Raw genomic sequence first — 24907 nt, 5'->3', positions numbered from 1 at the left:
TCTTTTTGCCATGAAGTCAGTTCTGATGTGGTCAATCACATACAGGCATTGATTTGAGAGAACTACCCCCATGGCTGTGTACTGCTTTCAGTTGCATATGCCTAAAGATATCATCAGCAACATATTTCAGCTTACGTTATTTAGGCAGCTATTTATAAATGTAGAGGGGGATGCATTACAAGCCAGAGATGCTCTACACTGAAAACAAGATCTTGAGAACAAACTTACTTCTTCAGTGTTTGAAATCCATGCTCTTTGTACTGAAGCTCTTGCTTCATGTGAGCTACTTCTCTCTTGAGTTTATTAACCTGTAACAAGGTGTCACATTTTTAGAATGATAATTTATATGAATATTTAGGTAGAGCATTACCCATTCAATTCAAAACTTATTCAGTATAGACAGTACTCTAAACAAAGTTTCCAGATAATCAGTTCATCTCAACAGCAGCTAACAGCCCTGACTGCATCCTCACCAGGACATTATCACTGGCTAGGGATTTACCCAGTACCCAGATATTACACCACTTAATAAGGGGCTCAAGGGAAGTTCCAACCTCATAAGCAGAAAAGCTGAGAAAAATTCAAAAGAGACAGGAATGAAACACATGTTGATTTTACTCAGTAAAGTTTAAAACCTTCCCAGTCATTAAAAAAACCATTAAGCATCAGGACAGGAGTTATACTGCAGCAATAGAGGCCATCCTCCAAGATACCAAACTAAAAGGCCCCACTGCATGAGTAACACAGCAGGATGATAATACATATTGTAAATCCACTGACCCTACAGCTTGCTGTTTTATATTCCTCCACAGAGGCCAGACTGACCTACTTTACTTTAGTCCTTTCTTCTTCCCAAACTGAGCTCTGCATGAGAGCACACACTGCTGCTGCTAACAACCCACACTAAGCCCAGGACAAAACAGCTGCCAGTCTCTGGAGAGAACTCACAGCTCTCCAGCGCTGCGGCACACCGAGGAGCCAGCACGCAGCTAAATACCCCACAGTGTATCTGTACAGCAGTATGTACTGGCAGCTTCCAAGGAAGTCTAAGGTCTAAGGGAAAAAAAGGCGTTTCAGACTCTTAAGACGGCAACATTTTAGAATTCTGATAAATTATCTCCTAGATTAAGAATGGCAACATTAGCTCTTTCAACTGCTTTAGCATCTCCTTTCAGTATTTGCCACGAGGTTTGGAAATATCTGAAGATCACTCGTGGCAAGCAAAGGTTCGTTCATACTACTTACCCTGGATTTTGTAGTAGCAATCTCTGCTTTGAGGATCTCCGGGTCATACTTGGAACTTGATGATGAGCCAGAGAGCACTAGAACAAATACAACACCCAGTTTAGCAGCTCTGCCTTCCTCCCTACTCTTCTACCAGCCCCACCACAAATCAAGACCTCCCATCACTCCTGCACACTCAGATCTCCACACGTTGCTGGTGTAGGCCTTTTACCCATTTTCCAGATCTCTTCTCACCCCCCAAAGGCAGGGAAAGGTAATAGTACAGTCAAGTACTCCACAAAAAGCATATACTAAAGAGGCCAGAGCATGTCCTGCATCTCCAAAGTCTTGATTTGTTCCAGGTTGACACACTTAACTCAGACTCCCAAACACGTTCGCTCCATTCAATAGTGTGGCTTCCTGCATTTCCAAAGGCATTTAACAGAACTGAAGGGACAGGCATTGCATAAAAGTTTACTTTTTTTTTTAGACTTTCTCATTGAGTAAACAATCCACTGAATGTTTAGAAACAAAGAAGAGCAAAGAATGAGAAGAAACTGAAAAATGCGATGCAAGCCTTCTCACAGCCTTGAGGACATGACCAATCATACAATGTGTCACACCGGATTAAATCAATGTCCCATTAAGAGCAGAATTCTCTTCTCAGCAGTGGTTAAAACCCTTCTGCTTCAGAAGGTACAGAAGCTCCCCAACATGCAATGTTTTTAGAGGTAGCTGTAGGCAAGGGAGATGTTTTGATCCTTGCAGCCATCAGTTTATGCACTATAAAACATAGGAAAGCATTTCTAGTTCTTTCTGTTTGGTTGTATTTTTAAAAACAGATCACATCACGCCAATGTAATTCATGTTCACAGCACTCTTAGTGTATTGCTCTGGTATACCAGTACTTAGGTAGACTACTCTTAAGAAAAGACCGAAAACGCTACTTCAGAGATGACAGACAGGACCCTAGTCAAATAAGAATCCTTCAGTTGACAGAAAACTACTTAAACACTTTTTAACATCAGGCACAGGATTAGCCTGTGGAATTCACCACCATAAGATATTACTCGGCAAGAGTGAAGCAGGGGGAGGTCAGACCATTGATGTGGCTAGCAAGAACATAAAAAGTTTCCAATACTAAGGATTATTAAAAAAAAATTCTAGAAGACTTGCAGGAAATAAATCTTCCTCTGGACATTTTCCAGCTCCTAACTAGTGAACAATAAGGAGGAAATTTGGCCTTCTATAAATATTTCTGCACCAACTCTTGAAGCAACAGGTACTGATATTTCCTGTATGACAAAGAATATGGAGCACAAAACAGTGTTCTTAATACACAGAGAGATAATCCACCAATGTTAGCTTTTACATGGCATAAAATACAGACCCTTACCTCCCCGAGACAGTCACTCAACTACCTGGGATGATATACTCCAAAAGGGCCTGGGAATGCTATCTGAGATGAGCCTTCTTGCCTTGTTTCTCTACTTTGGACTGGAGAATCAAGGAAAATACCATGTAACTTAATTTTTTACATTGAGCCAACCACCACATTCTTTCACATTTGCTGAAGCCCAGGCTAAAAATCTGCACACTGACTCCTGTGACTGAGCGAACCACAATAGTATTTCATAATAATTATCCTTTACCAAATAGGTGCTAGGCAGCTATTGCTTTTGAGACAAACTGAGCAAATGTGGAGAGTGACACAGCATAACACATCCCAGTGCTCTATCAGAGGACCAGCTTCAAGCATTTTACTGTCCTAGTGGGTTCATGACTGAGAAAGTCATTGGGTAAGAGTTCACTAACTACTCACAACTGGTCTGAGAGCCCAGTTTGTGTTCCCAAACATCATGCAGCTGCCGATATTCTTGCTGGGCCAATTCGAGCCTCTGCTGTTTCACTTGATAGATCTCCTTCTGTGCAGCAATCGCCTCCTGGGCCAGGACAAGATAGTCCTTCAGCATATGCTCCTGCTCCCGCCGCCATTGCACACGAGGGTCTTCTATCTGTGTAGTTTCTTAGAGAGAAAACAGAAGGAGGCAAATCAATGGAAAACAGGTTTGTACCACTGCCTGGAGAAGCTCCACCATTTATGGCAATATTTTAAAATAGACCCTTGCCCCATCCCCTAATAAAAAAGTGGAATAAGGACATTTTCCTTTTTTCTTAGGAGGTGACCATTGACCCACAATGAACTCCAATGAGCTCTGCCACACTGAATCACTGTACAGAACAATTTGTGATGAAATCATTGTACAATTCTCCAACTCCTCTGCTGCTGAAGCCATCCTGGTTCTGTCTCTCAAAACATCCACACAAGCATATGCACACAGAAGCTCTAAGATACTGACATTGACTGTTAGACTTATCTTTACTGTAACTGCTTTATAACATTACCAATAAAATACCTCTACTATTTCACTGATAAAAAACTTCCAGGAAACATCATTGCCACATGACTGCATTATACTGCATCTGACAACATGAAAGCAGTTACAACTCTGCCCATCCTCTTTGGCTGCCAAGTGGCTTTTATTAAAAAGGGGAAAGAAAACCTTCTCACTCAGATTCCATAGGTAAGTAAAAATAAAGACTCATTAAATCACAGAATGTATTCATGAAAGCATCTCAAATGACATTATATAAACAGCATCTCAGAAGGGGAATAAACATTTCCTTCACTGAAAGCAGGCACAGCAGTAAATCACTGCAGAATACAGGAGGCGGAGTTTAAGAAAAATATTTTTTGGTAACGTAGGCAACGCAGTCATGAACAGCTATACCACTTCCATCTCCGTTACCCCAACACAACCGATACATTGCTGTTCAGGTTTCTAATCATGAAAAAGGCATAAGGTCACAGACAGGCAGCTAGTCCTAATACTAATTAGGCAAATTTATTGTCAGTATTTGTCTCGGTTTTGTGAAGAAGTGTCCAAAATATTTTTCATTTCTCTTTCAAGGCTATTATATGTTCTTGCTTGGAACAGGTTCCAATATTCACTCCAATATTCGCATTCCAATTGACTAAGTGCTCTAAACTGTCTAAACTACTGTGCTTGAATAAGGATGCCTAGTTACCACATAATGAATAATTAATAAAAAGGAGCTGCTTGAAACTATCAGTAGGAATCTAATCTGCATATCTTAAGAGCCTCTTTAAATATTTAGTAAAAGCTGCCACGGTGGAAGGTATGAGCAGCTCTTAAGCGAGTCAGGCGTAAGACTAACACCACAATACACAGGATGTAGGGAAGAGAACAGTTTGACAATAATCCTAGGAGCAGAAATAGAAATAAAGGATTTTACCCAAGGGATGGACACTCAACCATTTTCACAAGCTGTCCATGATCATGCTGAGGAGAAAATTAGCAGGATACTCCAGCAATAACTTGTTTTAACAGTATCTCAACACCCGAACGAACACGTGGCATTTCAAGTTACATAGCAAAACTTAGAGAAGCTGCAAAAGATGACTAAAAAAGCTTTTAAGACACTAACAGTATAGTTTGTAGAAGCATTTCAACAAAAAGTCCTTTATAGGTCCTGCTAGCAGAAGCAACATTTCAGCTGATGTAATATTAAAGCTAAGCGTGGACCTGAAAAACTGCCCCAAAGTAACTTGAGGAAAAAGCAGCTACTTGTGCCAACTGTAGGTGCTGCTGCCCTCCCAGACAGCACTATGGTCTCTCTTAGAGGGAGCATAAGAAAAGTCAGGAAGACACAGCAGCATATCAACTGCAAGAGTCTGAAAACCCCAGGCTCCTGTCTCTATTCTTGCCCCCAAATCCCATTTTCCAGACAACCATTACCCACACCCAGATGGAGTAACCCCCTTTACTCCATAGTTGAACCAGAAGGGGAAAGTCTGCTGCGAGTTACCCAAAGAGCTGCCCGCCATATTCCCAGACACGCAGCTTCCCTGGAACAGACTGCATGAGCAAGCACCAGCAACCATGACTCAGGACTCCTAATTTCAAGCCTAATGAGTATGTTAGCAAAGTACCCATGACTCTTGAAGTCTAATTTAGGATACTGGGTCATAAGTCTACCTGTACCTATGGCTTCTTCAAGCTTGGTTATTTCCAGTTTTTACCTTAAACTAGCAGCCCATTCTTCCTATAATGGCAAGAAGGGCAGTGGAAGCTGCTGCAGGGAAATCCCTCCATTATAAGCAACCAGGAGGAAGACTATAAAAATCTACATCATCCTGAACACCTCCGTTAGGTGGTGAAACACTGACACTGCCCCAAACACGCACACCACCTAACAAAGTGAACACTTGGCAGCCAGCTGATGGAGAGGATGGGCAATGCACTTATGTGCTGAAACTTTGTTCCTGTTCTTCTAAATATTCACCTCAACCTTTTCAGTAATCACAGCACTAACTGTATCCCCTTGATTGCAGCTTTGAGCTTTGATTTCCAAACATGTAATAACATGTTGAAATAACATCTATGAAACTGTTGGCCAAGGGCTCTCGATCTGTCCCAGCTACTGAGAAATGCAAAATACATTCAAAAGTCAGATGAAAGGACTACAGAAATGTAGTCTATTACATAATTTGTTGTCTTGTGAATTTTTAATTTAATGTTGAGCTTGTCACAAATAAATCTGATTGTTTCATGTTTGAAGAGTGTAGTCTTACTATGCTTGCATCTGCATCTGGCAAGAAAACCAACGTTTCTTTGTGCAAATCAAATTCCAAAGAAGTTCTCCCAGAGAGAGACACTCAGGGCTGTGCACTAATACCGTACCAGGAATATTCTGGGTACTCAATTAAATTTAATTGTATTTATTTTGCCTCAGAGAGAAGGTTAGAAGTGTTCTCCATCTCACTTTTTTTAATGGCTCCTGGCTTTAGATTTAATTTAGGTCTGTCCTCGGGCTTGTTCTGATAATTAGTCTCAAATACTTCAAGTATGCAGCAAGAACCAACATGCCTCCATCCCCTTCACACCCCTGATGACGGTTCCTTCCTAAACAGGGAATCTGCAAGAGACCTTGGAGAGGAAGAAGGTTTTAGACACTCTCTGGAGGATACTTCAACATAAACCACAAAGATGAGCCTCTTGATTAGCTGAAGATAAGTGGATATGGTTTGCTTTATCATGATTTGGATTAGAGCTGGCATGAGAAACAGGGTCATGATTTTGTTTCTCTTCTTTTTAACCTTTTAATTGAAATTCTAGGTCAAGTCTTGTAGCCACTGGCATCCCATAAAAGTGAAACTTTTTAAGAGCAACTGCTATTAAGCAGGTGCCAGCATGGTTTGAAGCCTTCTCTGCACACCCTTGAAGCCTGTGGTGCTTTTGAGTGGCACAGGCTAGGGGTAACTGGCTCGGACCACATAGGGTTCAGACCTGCAACCGGATCTTTGTGCATTCACCCTGGGGCTAACTCAAAAGTACAACTAAGATCACATTTGGTTTGTCCCACCTACGTGCTGCAGTTTCTGCTAGCTGAAACACTCAGGAAGCCTGACAAGCTTCCATGTCCCACAGCAGGCTTCAGATCAAGATTTTTTCCCTGTACCTGAACTGTGTCCCCCCAGGACCACAGTTAGCCATCCTTGTTTAGGCAAATACAGGTGGAGTAAGTTAATGCCCCAGGTTTTGGCTAGGATGGGCCACAGTGACAACAAGCACTCAGCTTCCTCCAGTGTGGATAGGAGAGGAAGACAAATTAGAAGATAAAAATACATCTCAAACTGAAGAGAAAGTTCAGAGGGGACAAAGCAAAGACTCTTGGAAACATCCTCTCCTTTTACTTGAGGCAAGTTTTTCCTGTGGTCAGAGCTGACCCCAATATTCACTTCAGAAGGTGGGCTGAAGATTATTTCTTGTTATTTGGGGACAATGCCAGCTCCCACATTACATCTACTACAACAATCCATGTCACTGCCTGATAAACCAGAGGACGGAACTCATCAAGGGAAAAACCACCAAGCCCCACAGATGTTTCACTAGGAAGGGACAGGGAACAAACAGCTTCCCCAAAAGCATTGTACAGGTAAAACTGAATTGGCATGAACCTCTTAATCCAACACTGCTGCCTAACACAGCAAAACCCTTCAGAGTCACTGGAAGGCGGCATGCCCCTGTCTCTGGGCCTGGAGCATCCTGGTAGGCACCTCCCACATCCCAACACCTGATACAGCAAACCTCCAACCACGAGGGAAGGGAAGAGAAGTCCAACCATATTTTTGAAACCATATTTTTGACTCCTCTGGAGAGCTTGCCCAGGTTCTTCTCCCTTCCTGGCTGCACACAGTCATGAAAACATTAAATCATTTGGAAGAAGGTAAAAAGAAGTCTTAACACGACTTCTAAACTCAGCTCTTACTCCTTTTGTAAGTGTGGTCAGCACAGGAATAGCCCAGACCCAAATGAGACTGGAAAAAGCATTAAGATTCAGACTGTCTTTAAAAAGCAACCTCATCATTAAGTCTCCAGCGTGCTTTCTTGTGGAAGTGAAATGGACACAAGACATGGTCTTACAGACCTATAGGAGACCCCAATTTGTGTCTTGCAATTCAGCACCTTCTCAAGCAAATTTTGTCCAGTCTTCGCCCTTGCAGATCTCCCTTGTGTGACCCTGTACGCTTGTCTACCCTTTCTTCCCCACTATCCTTTCCTGCAAAAGGAAAAGTCAAAATCCCCTGCCTCACAGAAAAATAATTAGGATAAAGCCATTTAAAGATATGTAAATACTGTGATATTGGGATGACATAAGCTCTAAATAAAAATATTTGTGTCACCTTCACATCTGAAGACATTTGATCTTTGTATTGCAGAGGGCAGTTAGTGCTTTTTGAGAACAGGCTTTTTTCATACTGCATTTTTAATAACCAAGAGAAGTTGCTAAAACCTGGAAGGTGCAGCCTCAGGCCAGGTGAAAATGTTTTCCTGAAAAAGGGAAGGGTGTGAAGATAGCCAAGAAAAAAAAAACCAAACAGACTTCCACATTTTTATTAAAAAAAAAAAAATCTTGTAACCTGCTGAAAAAAAGTTACTGAAGTTCTCAGTTGAAGTCCTAGAAGCAGATTTAAAAAAAAAAAAAACAACCACAACAACAAACCAAACAAAAAACAATAAAAACCCCAAAAAACTTCAAGGCACTTTTGTCTTTTAAAAGTTTTTCTCTTTGCATGAGTTACAAACACCTCCAAAAGGGCCCGGGCATGGTTCTGCTGTGAACTTCTGGACTGCAATTAGAGCTGTTCTGTAAAGAGAACCAAAGTCGCTGATTTATTTTGTTTATTGCTTTTTTCAGGGGATTTGTTCTAGCACAACCCAACACACATTTCCTAACAACGTCCGTAATGATAGATCAAGTTCTGTATTTTCTTATAATGCAAATGAGCTTATAAAGCTTAACACTTCTGGTCTATCAAGCAATCTAACAAAGACAGTAAGCAGTGGCTTAGTTTGAGGATACAGAATAAAAATACCACAAGCCTGAACTTAACTCTTTTTCGACTTGCACACCTCTCAGGATATCCCAATCCTACTTGAGAGTTTCCTCTCCAGTAAAGGCAGTGCAAACTGCTGCAGCTCAGGGAGCTCGTGCAGTCATTCAGTTTATCCCTGCCAGGGGAATAAACACAAGACCTTTGCACTGTTTCCAATGGTCTTGCCACAAGGACAAATTCCAGGCTAAGAACAAACTCCAAATGACTGCTACCTAGTCGGACTCCTCAGTAGAGCCAAATCTTACAGAGGTGTGTCCATAGTATCAGCTTGAACGTGATTGCTGATTTGAAAACTGAAAACCAAAAGGTCTCAAATTCCTGTTTTAGAGAAGGAAGTAACTTGTATGATGAAGGACAGGATTTGATTTCATGAGCTGCAGATCTCATCTACTCCAAAGCATGCTGTTAGCGATTTTGTGTTCAGTGTATTTTAACACAGGCACAGAACAATCACTCTGTAAAAATACAATAATGTGTCACTTACTGGTGTTGTGGTCTATGTAATAAACTCCAACCTGAGGGTCATAAGCTTCTTCCCATCCTAACGGCAATTCATCACTAATGCAGTCTGCAAAGGTTAGTGGTTTAGTATACCTGAAATGCAAAATAATATTTAGGATGAATAAAAGAACACTCCTACATGTCTATTCCAAACAACTGACCAGAAAACAAGTGCCACAAGGGCTTCAGCATAGAAAACAAAGAAAGTTGAAAACTATTTTAAAGCTTTTGTTCTTATCAAATAATACTCCACAAACTCTTCCCTTTCTTCATCTGAAGTTACAGCAAGATGAATTCATTTTGACAGAGCTCCCAAGCCTTGCCCGGCTCAGCCAGTACTCGCTCGACAAAGGAACAATAAGAACTTTGCCAGAAACAATCCTCGTCTCTCAACTGAAAGAACAAGACTGTTTGCAGGCAAGTTCTGTATCAAAAATATGTAGACAAGAAGGAGCAAGATGAGAAATGCAATTTGCATAGCATGAATAATTAAGACTGCACAATCAATAGCAAGTGCTGAGGACTGTGGGACCACTTGTCATGCAACTCCACTCATTTGCATTGCAATATGTTCTGTTTCATTAATGACAAACTAGATTAGTTTCTCAGTATCACAAAAATGTGTAACCCACTCCATCCAAATGAGGAAGTATTTCCGCAATACTGCTCTGATGAGTTTTTCTATTAGAGACCACATCCAGCAACAGTCTGAAGGCTTGTATGGCTAAAAACAAAGCTTAGAGCTTTAGCCAAGGGGCCACTCCTTGAGTGACCCCACAGATTTTAGTCACCGAAACCATGCCCCTTTCTCTCTTTGACTCTGAGCTAATGAGGTTCAGCTTGCACCAACAAAACTACTTGCACCAACTAACCAAGTGTATCACTGCAGGGAGGCACAAGCCAGGAAGAATTAAGCTTGCAGGTATCTCGTATATCCAGCTGCCAAAAGCATAATATGCCACAGGCCCATAGATCCATCACACAACCCCTATGCACCACACGTGGCCTATCTGGAAGGAGGGCCATGACTTCATGTTGGGCCCATGAATCGCATTTACCAGAAGAGCCCTTTGGGCAGAAAGCACACCGTAAACCACCACAGCTCCTCTCTAGCAGTTATGCTGCACATATTAAGAGCAACTCAGTCAAAAAGCAGCCACGGAACTGTATCGAACTCTGCCACACACAAGCCACATGCCACAGGAAGGTAAGGTGGTTAAGAAAGCAATTTTCCAACCCCCCGTAAGAGACTGAACAGGTTTGCAGAAAGTTGTTCATATCCAAAGGTAATTCAGCAGGGCTGGCAGTTAAGGAGTTTTATTAAGTTTTGAGCACACTTGAGCATACTTCATCTGGAGGCACTGAGCAACCAACTGGTAGCCTCATACTAACATCTTACAGACACTCATTAGTGTAAAGGGGAATTTTAGGAAAAAGCCTCCAACCGTAAGAGGTTCAACATAAAATCAACATTTAATGACTAACATAATTCCCTGCCAAAACATGACCTGGAAGTCTGGTACATGGTAAGAATGAGGTGGAAACATTTCTGTAAAACCTACGTGAGGTTTTACAGCAGAGGTAAGACAGGTAAGATCTCTACTTACTTACTGCTGCATTTCACTTTCAACACATTGCCTTTGCCATCTGAAGCAGTGCTTGAATCACTATTTTCTCAGAACATTTCAATTTAATTTAAAGCTCTGCAGTGCAAAAAAGAACTCAGAGCTTCACAACATAGAACTGTGAAACTTTCTCAATAAAGTTTCACTGAAAGGTTTATTTTTACTATTCTTAATCTAGACTGTGTACCAAAAGCATGTTTGTATAGAAAATAGAGATTACCTGAAAGTAAAATAGAATCTGAATACTTCTGATTGCTATCCCTTATCCCATGTTTTTCCCTGTGGATCAGGCTGTTTCCTCAGCCCAAGAGTATCCAGTATGTGCTGCTCTGAGTTGATCAAGTCAAAGATGCACAAGGGTAAAAATTCAGAGCAAGGTCAGATACAAGCAACTCTCTGCAGATAACGCAGATGAAAGTGCTGGTGCAAACATGTCAGCAATTTTAACTTAAACACTAGGGTTAGCACTTTCACCACTCTGAAAACTGAACTGCTAACATTAAATAAAAGCAAGTGGACGCAGGACAGGTAGAGAAGGGGGAAGGAGCAGTGGACTCCAGAGGGCCTGCTCTCATCCCTTAGAGGGGCACAGACACGCTGGGATGGCACAGCAGGTAACAGTGAACACAGCTTGCCCTGCCCTGGCTGCCCAGCACCTCCGCTGTGCCACACGGCAGGGCACGGCCGCAGCTGAGCTCCCCTGGGCAAAACAGGGTGCTGCCTGCAGACACAGGGGTGCTCCTGAGGGTGCCTTCTCCTTCAAGCCCATCAAAATAAATGCAGAAAAACCTCAGTGTCTTCAGGATGGCGATACATTTGCAAAAAACAGAAGACAACCACAAGAACTGGTCTCTGCTTATTTTCTTACGACTTAAAAATCAAGCTGATTTTTAAAAGCTGGTCTCAACTTTACACACATCAGGAAAACCAGCTTGATGATACTTCAACATAACTGCTGAGGACTTGTGTTGTAGTAATTATTGGATTGCCCTGATAAGCATGACATTGTTCCTCCATGACCAAATCTTTTATTTAAAAAATTCAGTGAAAAATTTTCCCCTATAGTCCACGATAAAGCCTAGATTTAATGCTTATTAGATGTTATTTGGAACAAGGGAAAGGAGGAAAAGTTAGTATTTATTTATTTGTAAAAATATATTTAAAATCAGCAGGGATAGTGTGCACCATCTAGGCCACACAAAGTCCAAGTGGCCTTTTCTAGTGCATCATTTGATTAGTAACACTCAAAATATTGCTGTGAATTGGTTTTATGATTGCTGTTTTGCTACTTCTATAGAGAGCTTTGTCAGAAGAGGTGTCATTTCATCCTGGGTTTGCAGAGTCTCTGACCTTGGACGCCAGCTTCCATTCAGCCCTATGGGTTGATTAAACCAGAAACCATGCATTTCCCATGTCCCAGCTACAGTGCTGAACATTTTTGGCAAGTGATCCAAGCAAACATCCCTCAACATGGGGCAGTAATTAAACCCATACTTCAAGTATATTAGGTGAGGGTGTGCTGCAGGTATGAAACATACCTCAGTAGCTTAATTTGTATTACACACTGACTGGAGTTTTCTGCAGCAGAATTCTGCTCAAGAATCACGTCTAAGATTAAAATCAAACCTTTTTTTTAAAACAAAAACAAAAACAAAAACCAAAAAAACAGCGTTGAGCTGCACTATCAGCCCCAGGACTTGAGACTACTTTCATCAGGGAATGGTGCTGTAGTGCCAACTTCATTGCTCCAAAGTTTAATACCAAACTCATAAAGCTTCTGCTCAGCTTTTGTCCAGTCCTATTTTGCTAGAAGCAGCTGAATTCCTTCTAGATGTGCTCAGGAACTGTCAGACTCGATAGGAAGCCAAGACCAAGCAACTGAAGGATGTTTATTCCTATTTTCCATATGAAGTGTAATGCATGAACTACATCCAGTCAGTTCTTTCAGTTGGAGTTTTGGAAAAAGGGGAGAAAAAGCAAGGCAGGATCAGTCTGCTACAGCAATGACACAAGCCAGCTGGAGACTTGCCAGTTACTAGGGCTCAGAAACAGACAATAATTTCACCTCTGAGACTCAGATTTTCAGCATATCTCAAGAAGCACCCACCCCCAAGCACAGACTAGTGCTGTCCTCCCTGGCTGACCACAAGCTTGCGACTATCCCATTTGTACAGAGGAGTAAGTATTCATTAAAGGAGAAATCTGTCATTCAACTAGCAAACAGAAGAGTAATTAGTTTTAGAATTAAGAGAGTAATTCCATTTATTACAGACAACATATGTCGTATGGCTATTTCCCCAAATAACTGCAGCTTCATAACCAAATTACTTACTCTTCTAAACTCCTTTCCCTTGCTGTTGTGGGAAAAACTGGCACAAATCAAAGAAGCAATGCTACAATTATAGATGAAAGACATGCAATATGTTGTGTGGCCAGACCATTAATAAAGCATAGAAAGAAAAAGGAGATTATTTCTTTGTTTAAGATATGATTTCAGGGGCTGTTACGAAGACTGAAATAAACCAATTTTCCAGAAGGGGTCCAAAATCAAGCACCTCCCTAAGCACACTCACTATGTAGCGTGATGGATTAAACAAGCAAAAGGCAAAGTTTCTTGCTCACAGCAAGACATGATTTGGTTAGTGTATTATTTCTGCATAAAACAGGACTGCTCCTACATTTGGGAAGTTAAAGCTAGGGCACATCTGCAGAACTATTTCTTTTGCAACATCTCCTTTGCAATTCACAAAGCTTCCTAGCAGCCTTGAAAAAATCTCATCAACTCAGTCAAACCATGTTATCATACAATAGGTCCTCTCTGTAGCTAGACTCAAAGCAGCAATCTAGAAAAACGGACCCCTTTCACCCACTGTGCTTATAACTAAGGAAGGAAACCTACAAAATTATTTATGCATTCCTTACCTTCCTCCATTAGGGAAACCTCCAGATACATTCATCCAGCTTTCAAAAGAAAGCAATGCACCCAAAAGTTCAGAAAATCCTGACTTTGACTTGTGATCTCCAGTCACAAAGAGAGAACCAAGGGGGAAAACTTAAAAGTCTGTAGGTATAGCATTTTTTATTAAACCCAAGCTAGTCTCGTTAAAAGAGATGACACTTTCAGACACATGAGTTTGTCTGCATCTTCCAGCCACGCTCGCTTTGCTCTAACACCCTTTAGAGCATCAGCTAGACCAGAACTACCTCTGAAGCGCTTCATTGGCTTCTAAGCTGGAGCCTAAATTTGGTGTGGAGGTCCTACAAGAGAAACCAGCCTGAGCTAGAGAAGACATTTGTAAATCATAGCCTAACTCTGGCCTTCTAGCTCACCAAAAAGTAACCCACATGTTCATCTCGTATCAACTCACCTGCATCTCATGTTCGTCTTATCTGTGACTGCCATTAGCTAAGTTTAGCTAAGTTTTCATCAGGGTCATTTTTAGGAACATTTAGTGTTTTGAAAAAGACACATCAACATAGATTTATCAATTTCCATCATACCTTCTTAGTTTTCAATATGTCATTTTTTCATTTGATTTCATTCAAGAAATTCAAATTCACTTGAGCAAGTACAATTGCTCATTAGGACACCTGGAAACCAGGTACCCTCAGCAACCACCACACACAGCAAGTCGAGGACACCATTTCAGAAACTAATCCTGACAACAGAGGTAAAAGATAACCGCATCACCCAACTTCCTAACCTGAGGAGTATCTTATGGTCTTCAGGCAGAGGCAGGCTGAAGAGAAAGCCATTGCCCACCCACCGGCCAGTGAACGCACTGAGACATTTCCGTCTTTGCAAAACATTTGCCCCCAATAGCTCAAGTATTTGTACAGCAAATGATGTTCAAATCCCGCTCCCACAGCAGGAAATAGGAAGTTAGTTTCCTAGCTCTAGTTTATAAGTCACATCATTTTTAAATGAGAAGGGTTTCTATATTTCTCATAATTTTGATCTATCACCTTCAGCTTCTTTCACAGATAAAACTGGAAGCCAATGTTATCACGTGCAAACACTATTAAATGGAAACTTGCTCATCTCAGATTCCAAAAGCCTTTCTATAGTCTTTAACTCCACTGTTGTCAATCAAAAACCTCATTACACAGGAAACTGAAGGCAAATAATCCTTGTATAACAAGTTTTTGATTGACAGAAGGTTTGTTAAACACAGCTTGAAGATCACAGAGGTTCTTGACAGGAGCAGGAGATGGGTGAACTGTGCCACTTACAAATCTGGAGTTAATACTACAAAGGTAACAGAAATCAATTCTGAACTTCTTAAACCAGGAAACATTATATTTGTAATTATTGGATTTCAGTGCCAATTGGTGGCCTACAGCAATCTAGCAAACCCACACGCAGCTTTTTAGTTAGGCTCATGGCTGTGAGTATGTATGTGCATGTACGTATATGTGCAGACAGCAAACGGTGTGCTTGGGTCACCAAGACATTAAGCATTTATAAACCAACAGTGGATTGCCAAGCTTCTATGCTGTATGTAAACTCACTTAATCCCTGTGTTTGCAGGGTTCCTCAAACCCCTATAACACAGTAAAGCCATTTAAACAGTAAAGCCTTATTTTAATCAGTTCAGTACAGAACACATGGCCTTATACAAAATCCTTCATGACTCTATATGGGTGAAACTACAGACCAAGGGATTTAATACAGTATACTGTACCGACAGCAGTGGCTCACTGCATAAGGAACAAAGGTAGCACCTGGATCAGTCAGGACCTTCACGTCAGCTCCTCTTACAGCTACAGCGTTAGCCACCAAAACCTAACAGCTTAGCAGCTCCATTCATTTCTCCTGTTCCCTTCTGCACTCACAGGTACACAGCAAATGTATGAGGCATACAGGTTTCATGGGCAAGAAGTCAAGCAAGATAACAAAATCATGAATTCTGGCAGATATTTCCACTCATACCATTTCTCTTACGAAACCAAATAGTTTTTAAACCCAGTGTTTTGTGGGAGAAGCTTGGAGTCAGGTTTTATTTTCGATGGCTTCTAATTAAGTTTTCCCCCCCCACACAGCATTTCTCCATTTCTCATTTCAATAAAACTCACAGCTTATTATGTGCCAGGATGTGCTACACAGACCAGGATAGAGAACAGGCTAAAAGCACCTTGATTCCAGCTGCAACACTGGGGTAGCTGTACACAAGATCCCTGCAGGTCTGAGTTTTGAGGAACCTGTTAATGCGTAAGCTCCTACTGTAACTCAGAAGGCTGCTGCAAGAATCACTGCCAGGAGTCTCGACACGATGACATACAAGCTTCTTTGTTTTTAATGGGGTCATCTCATTCTCAAGACAGACGATGATTATTTTTAAGCTTCAGCATAGAAAAACCTATCACTTTGCAGACAAATTTTCTAGGACTACAGCAATCTCCTCCTCACAAAAGCTTTTAAAAATAGACTCCTACACATTTATTACTCAATTTGGTGATCCAGCCCACAAACACACCAGGGCTATCCGTCACTATAGTAACTATTTTCCCTGGGAGCATCTTCTCTCACTGCAGGGAGAATTGCCATTGGAGGCTGGAGGTGTGGCAGCAAAGAGGCGCTGTTTTGTGATCTTGCTGGTGAAGCTTTCCTCGCCCTGTCATCACACACCTGGGCACGATGAAACACTCCCTTGGATTCCCACTCCAACTGCAATTTAGGGAAAAGGTGATGAGAACAGCTCATCCCTAACAGCCAGTATACTCAACAGTGACACAACAGGCAGCTCTGGGCCAAATGACACCCTCAATTGCACCAAAACCTCAGCAACTGCAGTGGTATTAGAAAGGGAGACCTCCACACTGAGGGGAGAAGAAAGGAGTAATTCAGGACCACCAGGAGCAGACAAGAATTATGAATGGGAAAGTGCTTCCCAGGTAACAACGAGAAGCTTTTAAGAAGTGACCACAAATTTGGGAAGCTTCTTAACTGTGCTCCAAGGAATCTGATGAGAGATCAAATACAACATTTCAAAGTTTTGCAAGCCAGACATTATTCCAAGACCCACACAAAGGCACAGTCACCCTGAACTTCTAGCTACCCCAAACGGATGTCATTTCAATGACTGTCAGTGTGTACAGCATTGCAGCCTGGTCCTGGTCTTGCTGTGATAAAGGATAACTAGGAACACCCCTTACAGTAAAAATGGGGTAAAGTCTGAGAAAAACAGCTTATTTGAAGTTGTTGCTGTAAACCAAACACATTTGCTTAAACTACAACCTAAACATCACCAATAACAATACCCTAAAAAACAACACAACATCTCAAGCAACTCAGACTGCAGAGCTGTTTTCTTTTCAGAAGTGGTTTCCTTCGTTGCCATGATTATTGAGCACCTTCTCAGCCTCCCAAAGATCTCTCATCCTGCATCTCCTCCTGGCTCCTGATGCTCCATGCATTGGGCCACCTCTGGGATAAGCAAGCCCAACATCTATCCTCAGAGCTTATTTTCCAAGCTATCTTAATTTTAAACAGTTTTATTGACACTCAAGAACTCAGTGATGTCCTCTACTGCTCTTTGGCCAGCACATGAGAATAACCCCTCCACCTCATTAAGGTGATCTTGAGTTGTATGTAATTTGCCAGTTTAGACCCTCTACTCCTTTCGCATGAGTGGGTAACATCTTTTTCTACAGAAATTAGTCACATGCTGCCCAAGTAGATTCTACACAAAGCAGATCAGGAGACACCAAAGACACTTGAAGTCAGACAATAGCCTGTATTTCAAGTATTCCAAACACAAATCCATTTATACCTTTAATAGTAATACATTTCTATTACTCAAACAGATTCACAGAAGCATTGAGCTATATAATACACAATTTACCACCCCACCAGCCACAACGAGCATGCCTAGTACATATCGGTCTAACTTGCTGCTTGCTTGTTCTATCCACTTTTGAAAAGGCTTGCATGTTTACAAGCTCTACTTTGCACACAGTGACAGTCTGTTTGCCCATGCATTTCTTTTCAGTACAGATCATTTACCCCTGGAAGCAAAGAACTACTAAGTTACTTGCGAGGAGAAGACTATCAAAAACCACTTACAGATTTTAGATCATTCCCAGAGATTAACAAACTGGTTCTGCTAGCAGGAGAGAGGCAGGAGGTCAGTCATACCTTCTTAATCACTCAAATGCAAAATTCCTGGGATAGTTCAAGGTTAAAAAGTCAGGAAATGGGAGTTAAGGCTTCTCACAACATTAACTTGCCTGCCAGACTGTATATCCTGCATGCTTTCCTGAACCGATTAAGCAGAAAAGATATAAAAGAGTAAGGTACAACTTGATGAGAACAGTGCAACACTACTAAACTAAAACCATGCAAGAGTTGGAATTTAATCATGCAAGTAGTTCAAATGTCTTTAGTTCTAAATAGCTGAGGTTGATTTTTAAGTTTGCTTGCAGTTCTTCTAGGATAAGCAGCCTTGCCACCTGCACAGCCTCAACAGATTAACCAAAACAAAGTCAGCTCTCTCTTTGCTCAGAGGTTCGACTGTTCTCAAAGAAGGGGACTGGTCACTTCATTGAAAGGGGTAAATTGTCTACCAAACATCCAGACAGAGGAGTTAGACTAGTTTCTTGACATATTTGGGAGATTATGAACTGGAAGGCTTGTCTCTGTTCTTGCAGCCTGCACTCCTACTTCTCTGAAAGGCTGCCTATAGTGTGGGTGGCAGCAGTTTACATTGGCAAGATGCCTCAAGATAAAGAGGTGTACAGGACAGACTCCCCCCCACAATACAGCTCCTATAGCAGGGAACCAATAGCTACTGTCAGAAAAAGATAAATATTTGAGATTTTGGCAATGAGGCAAGTATTAAACAATTGCTGTACCTCAGCATTCAGGAACACGTTATCCCATGGACGGCAGCATGCAGAGGCAGGCAGTGGCAGCAAAGGGAGCACTGGGGGAACAGATGTGTGGTTCACCCCACAATCTGACTTCATTGGGCACTGAATTTTCACTTCATGTATGGTAATCAAAAACCTTACTTCTTTGAGAAGCAATGCACGTTGCTATATTTCTTACCAGTATGTTCTCTCTACTGTGAAAAAGAGCAGTATGACAGCAAATACCTCCTGCGACATTACCAGCTCCTGTGCCCTTTATTCACATGGCATTTGAAGTGGGAAAACAGACAACTCCAGGGTGGCATCACTTGACTCATCTAGGTTCCCTAGTCTACCCAATGCAGAAACCAAGCCTTGCTAGTATGGAAGTGTATTTAGAAAGGGGCAAGGGAAGCACAGGAGGCTGGTTTTACATGCACATAGTTTGTATGCTGCTCCCTGGTTCACCTACTAGCACTGGCCTAATTGCTAACTCCATACAGCAGCTTTAGTAGGACTGCCTGCTTGCTATTTCTGCATCATAAACGTTTGTATTGAGTTACTACAGCTATTTGACGTTCCTGATCCAAAACAGCAACATTAGCAGGCTCTTTGTTCTGCATCACTTGCAGAACATAGTCTAGGCAAGCAGCATGGCATCACCACAGCCTCTTCTGCTCTTTGCCCCAAGACAGATCAGCTACAGTACTTTGCTTTTATGCAATGCCTAGATCAGTTCTGGAAACATTACTTCACTGCTCTCTGATCTGACAGCAGCCTGTCAACTCAGAAATCTTGTCCAGATAGAGCTGAATCCCGCTACACATAGGAAGCTACCAAGTCAAGCAAACCCCAAAGAGGCCTAAGTGTAGTCATAAGAGGACATGGGCCCCTTCGATGCCGTTGTAAACTCAGAAGTGCCAGGTATGAACAGGAATATTTCTGGCTGCCTGTGAGAATCAGAGATGCCCAGTCAAGATGATCTTGGAGCAGTGGAGAACATGGAAGAACAAAAATCCTTCTTGTTGCAAAGCAGTTGTGAATTCAAGATACAGAACATGTACTTAAGCATAAGCATTGCCCTGCAAACTGTAATCCATGCCATATCCTTCAAGAGGGGCAAACCAAAACTATTTCAACAGACCCAGCCTTGCGGGTTAGCACTGAAGACAGCCTTTGGAAATGAAGACATGGCACCCTGCTTCTGCTCCGAAGAGGAGAATGTCCAGGTTACACAGCACTCAGCTCATGGATGCAGCAACTGCTGAAGCACGTAAGCAGCCGGAATTCACAATATCAGCTTTACTATCTACTACTGTTGCTATTAGTGTTGATGCAATGCCTTCTCAGTTCCTGAAAAGTTATACTGTATAAAAATAAACAGAAATGTCAAAACAAGAACAAGAACCTTGGGAGAGTAAAGCTTTAGGAAATGTAAAGAGCGGGAAGCATAAGATAAGAGTATAAAGCTAATAGGTTTAGTACCTGTTTCATCCAAAGTAACAAAGCCTTGATTTACTATGTAGTTAAGCCACAAAACAATTATTCCAAACTACGTTTATAGACAGAACTGTACAAAGCACAAAACATAGCCCAGTACTTCACACTTTGCAAGGGAGTCAATACAAATCAACAGCTATTGAAGTTTACTCGCTCATTTGAGGACAGCAAAAATGAGATTTGCATCACCAAGTGAGTGTAATTGATTTACTCTTACAAACATCATTTATTTTGAATGATCCACTATTAATATATTTTGCCAACAGATTAAATTTGTGTTAACATAGAAGTTATAACGCCACTTGCTCTTTGCATTCCCCTTCCCCACCTATCTCTCACAGCTTAAAGCCCACTTGCAGTCTTTCTGCCAGCTCCGAAGTGGCACAAGCTGCCTGCTGAAGATCTGCATGCCCAGCACCCAGCTCAGGAAGAAAGAAAATAGTCCCTCTGCAGAGAGGCACAGGCCAGAGACCCAGGGACCACAGCTAAGATCAAACTGGGAGAACGACTACGGATTTGGTACCGTCTACTTTCAAGACTCTGGTACAGTGCCACTAAGGCGAAAGCCTTCTTCAGGTTCAGGACAAACATGCATTTCATCACAGGCAAAGCCAAACATATCAGCACCATGGTATCTTGAAACTGGGATACTGCTTGTAGCACCCCTTGCAATTCCCAGCTGCCAGGTCCAGGGGCGGTGATGAAGGGGACTGCCCTGCACACAGGGAGTCTCCACAGCTGGAGCACGTGTGACACCAGGAGAGCTGCCCACTCCCTCCCTAAAGACCAGCCCACAGCCAACAGTCTCCTCCAGGGACACTGTGCTCACGAGGGATCCTTTCCCTCTTCTTTGCACGGAATTTACACAGCCACAGGAAAAATAAATGAGATTTCCTAAAGCATTCTAGATTGGTGTATGTGACTGAGAAAGGGGACAGTAATGAATTGAATCTTGAATTCAGCACAAGTTTCATTATATTGAGTTGCCTTGTCTCCTGACAGGAGGAGCATTTTAGTCTTACTCAAAATTTTAAAAATTTGAGACAAATCCCAGAAGCAACATGTTATTTTTCAGAATTCAAGGGAAAACTCCTTATGAAAAATTCATTTCCCAAGACTGGTTACAACTCAAATATTATTGCAGGGAGTATTATCTGAGGATCTCTATGAACATAAGCTCATGGATGCAATCTGTATCAATTGTTTAAAGAGGATGTAAGTAGAAGGGCTCAGCAGTTAAGTACAAGAAATAAATGATATACTGATCACAAATTATAACTGGTTCCCAAAAAAGCAAGGTGGCATCTTTAAACGCACGCATGCATGTGTGTGAAAGTGTCATCTTTTACCATGGTGTAGCTGACAGTTATTTTGCTGTAAAGGCCTTGTGGAGAAGACACTGCTGTATGTTTTGGCCTGAGGCAGTTAACCAAGTTTCCACCTAATGCAGTGTATTATAATTTTTTTAACTGTCCAATAGATCTTTACAGACGTACCAGGTATCAAAAGCTTTTTAGTTACTCCTCAGTTCAAAACTCGCAGCATTTCTTTCCACTAAGCAAAGACTCAGCATAGGTACCACTTCATCACTGCTGCTCACACTTCATGGACTAGGTATATGTCAGAGACACACCTTACATAGTCTTACTATTAATATTTAGCTACTGTTTTACTTTAGTGTATGAGAAAAGAGCACAGGAACCTCCTTCCAAAGGAGCGATCTTCCTCTTTCCAATATACTCTGGTGAAGGTGATTAAAAATACCTTAGATTGTTTGTGTCTTTTTGATATTGCTATATTCCTACTTCTCCCCTCCCAACTTCTTCCTCATACAACAGATGTGCAAAACTCATTTGGACCTTGAAAGATTATCATCTCCTGACAGCAAAGTTAAGTCAACTACTGTAAATCCCTTTGGAAGCAATAAAACATACTTTGAAATATTTCTCATATGAGAAATATTCTAGACAAAATAAATCAGCTGTCAATGGTCTTAGCATATTATCTTTGCTTTGGTGTGCTGAAGGTTCTCACTGTTACCAAATTAATCCTTCTCTGTAGTCAGTCTCTTGCTGTTCCAGAGAGTCAACTCTGCTAGCAATGCCTCCAAACTTTGGGAAAAAATAGCAACCTTCTTCCACATTTTAAACAAAGGCCAGATTTACAGCACTCCCTCTCAGGGAAGACCAAAAGACTGCAACTTTTTGTAAAACAAAGTAAAATAAAACCAGAGTAGCCCCTGAAGACTAAATTCTGGTTTTGGTGATGACATAACCTTACTGGCATTGACACTACAGTACAGGAAAGTTTCACCTCAACAGTACTGGCCATTCACTGCTGGAAGTCACAGAACTAATGAGAACAGACAAGGCCTCCTACATGCACATTAAGTGAATGAGATACAGGTCCTTGTGAGAAGACAACCAGCATTCTGCTAAGTCAAGCTGAGAGCAAGCCAGTGGTTCTGCAGGCAGTTCACTCCTCAGAAACCCAGGTCATAAACTCTGCAGTGGAAAGATGTAAGTGGGTCAGCATTTAATGATCCTCTCCCCTCAATTTTCATCATAACTGAATGCCTGGTGATTGTTTCATTACTGGTGGTTTCAAGGTTTATAATAATAGCCTGCCAAAAAAATTAGCTTCAAGTCTCTAAAGGTTCTGTACCTCATTCAAGCTCCTGGCTCGTATGACAGCAGACACACCAGCTTCAGTACCACCATGCTAATTGCTCCATGTTAAGAAGTGAAGGAGGTGAATCACAAGAGAACAGGCTGCATTTCATCCTGGCCTTACAAGCTGAATAACTTCAAAGAAAAAAACCAAAGATGCTACATTCGTCTTAATCAAGTATCATGGCAAACGAAAGCTGGGGTTATGGCATCAAGCTTGGACCAATAAGGAAGCTGGCTAGCAAGTCTATCAGTTTTGAGAGAAATGGTGTGTTCATGCCATCCCGTGCTTTGCCCAGGAGCATGCTGTGGACATGCAGCATATTATATTCTCTGTAACCCAACTAGATATAGCACATGTCAGCCTACCAATACTGACAGCTCCACCACTCAACAGGACCAAATACTACTTCCACGAGAGCATCAGAGGTGATGGCAAGACTACTCATCGCACTCCTCAGCAAGTCAATTCAGCCCATTCAACTGGGAGATGAGTCTTCACATACAAGAGCCAATGGACTGCCTCAGCCAGCAGGAGCGAGCCAAGCTCCATCTCCCTAAGCAGAGGCCACCCTGTTCCACACTAGCTGAAAACAGACTTCCCAAGATCATTAGCACACATCCACATTCCTAGCACACATCTAGATCCTCTAAAACTGAAAAGGATCTGAATCTGATAAGCGAGACAAGATTTTTGCCCCAGTGCTCAAAGCTAAGCATTTAGAAAGGAATTAGCTAAAAGACACTGGCAAACACCTGAATTCCTCTAACAAAAAACACACAGCACACAAGAGTAAGTTCATATAGCCATGGAGAGAGAGGTTTTTATTCTACCCTTGTGAAGAGAAAAAACCTGAATTTTAAGTATCTGCTCCCAAAGTTGTAGCACAGTCTCAGCTCTAAAAGTGCCACAGTCACAGTCAAGCTGTAGCGATACTTAGGTTTCTTCAAGAATGCAGCATTTATCATTTTGCAGCACATTCACAGTCGCAGTAGTAAGTGTTGATTTCTTTTTTGCACTGCAAGGTTTGCTTTATCTGTACTGTGAAGCTAGACACTTTCCCGGGATGTGCTTCAGGATTAAATGCACCCACAAAGCATGTAAGAAAAGGATCAATTCCCAGGCAATGCAGTTTCTTAACTTGAATCAGCATGTGACTGTACAAGGACACGTGCTGGTACAGGGGAAGGAGGGAGAATTGTGTCAGATCCACAGTACAAACACATCATCAACTGAGCCAGGCTAATGGCTTGTTGCTCCCATAAAAAGCATCTCTCCCACCTTCCACCCTACACACCTTTTCCTTGCTCCTCTTCCCTGTCCTGCAGCTCCATCTCTCCTATCACATCCTCCAAGCCCTCCCACAAACTGCTTCCATTCAGTTACACAACAGAAGAGTACCCAGACTTTTCTGCCGAGTGAATTTACAGTTGGGTTAGCAGGACTCAGCGGTCGATAGCATGCCAGCAACAGAGGAGTGTCAGGAACACAAGCAGCACTAGGGAAAACTGCAACTCCCCTTGTCAGTTGTGATGAGCTGTCTGGCTGCTCACCAGATTTCTGGGCACCAGACTCGCAGATGAGCTTCATCTGCTGTGGAATCATAATTAAAACTGGTCCTCTCGAGTGGCCCATCTTCTCCAGCTGCCAGACTTTGCCTTGCTACTGCCTTCAGACTCATTATTACTTATAAATGAAGTGCGTAGAAACAGTCAACTTTATAAGCTGGTCCCTTAGATTTACGTGCACCCTTAGATCGCGCCAGCCCTGCTGCAGGACCGATGGACGCCCTGCCGCCGACTGCGGGAAGTTATCTGAAGACATGACAAGGAGCTGTTTGTTGGAGCTTTGTGCAGCCGCAGCACTTGCTGTCAGCCCAGCTGGGCAGCACACTGTGCGCAGCGTGGCCAGCGGAGGAATGTGCTCGCTGACTGCACCTTTTCATCTCGATAAGGATTTTCAAGGTCACGATCGCTTCCCTCCCGACTCCTCCCCAGCTCCAGTGAAATCCCAAGCATGCAGCCCTGGGCCTTGCTATGCATTCCCACCCTCC

General features: G+C 42.1%; 1 protein-coding gene across 2 annotated transcripts in view; it reads right to left on the bottom strand.

The window, feature by feature from the left end:
- Positions 1-24907, bottom strand: part of WWC1 (WW and C2 domain containing 1) — a 75998-nt gene that overhangs the window by 31537 nt on the left and 19554 nt on the right. Inside the window, exons 2-5 of one of the 2 annotated variants that reach the window (XM_075509928.1) lie at positions 9192-9301; positions 3047-3250; positions 1246-1322; positions 229-308 (exon numbers count right to left, since the gene is read on the bottom strand). In XM_075509928.1, the coding sequence (XP_075366043.1) occupies positions 229-308; positions 1246-1322; positions 3047-3250; positions 9192-9301 (471 nt within the window). Of the gene's footprint in view, positions 1-228; positions 309-1245; positions 1323-2620; positions 2640-3046; positions 3251-9191; positions 9302-24907 lie in introns of those variants that run through there. The other variant, XM_075509929.1, reaches the window with a different exon arrangement.

Source organism: Mycteria americana, chromosome 8 (assembly GCF_035582795.1).
Source record: "Mycteria americana isolate JAX WOST 10 ecotype Jacksonville Zoo and Gardens chromosome 8, USCA_MyAme_1.0, whole genome shotgun sequence".
Lineage (NCBI taxonomy): Eukaryota > Metazoa > Chordata > Aves > Ciconiiformes > Ciconiidae > Mycteria > Mycteria americana.
The sequence above is the reverse complement of the archived record's forward strand: the minus strand, read 5'-3'. Positions and strand labels throughout refer to the sequence as shown.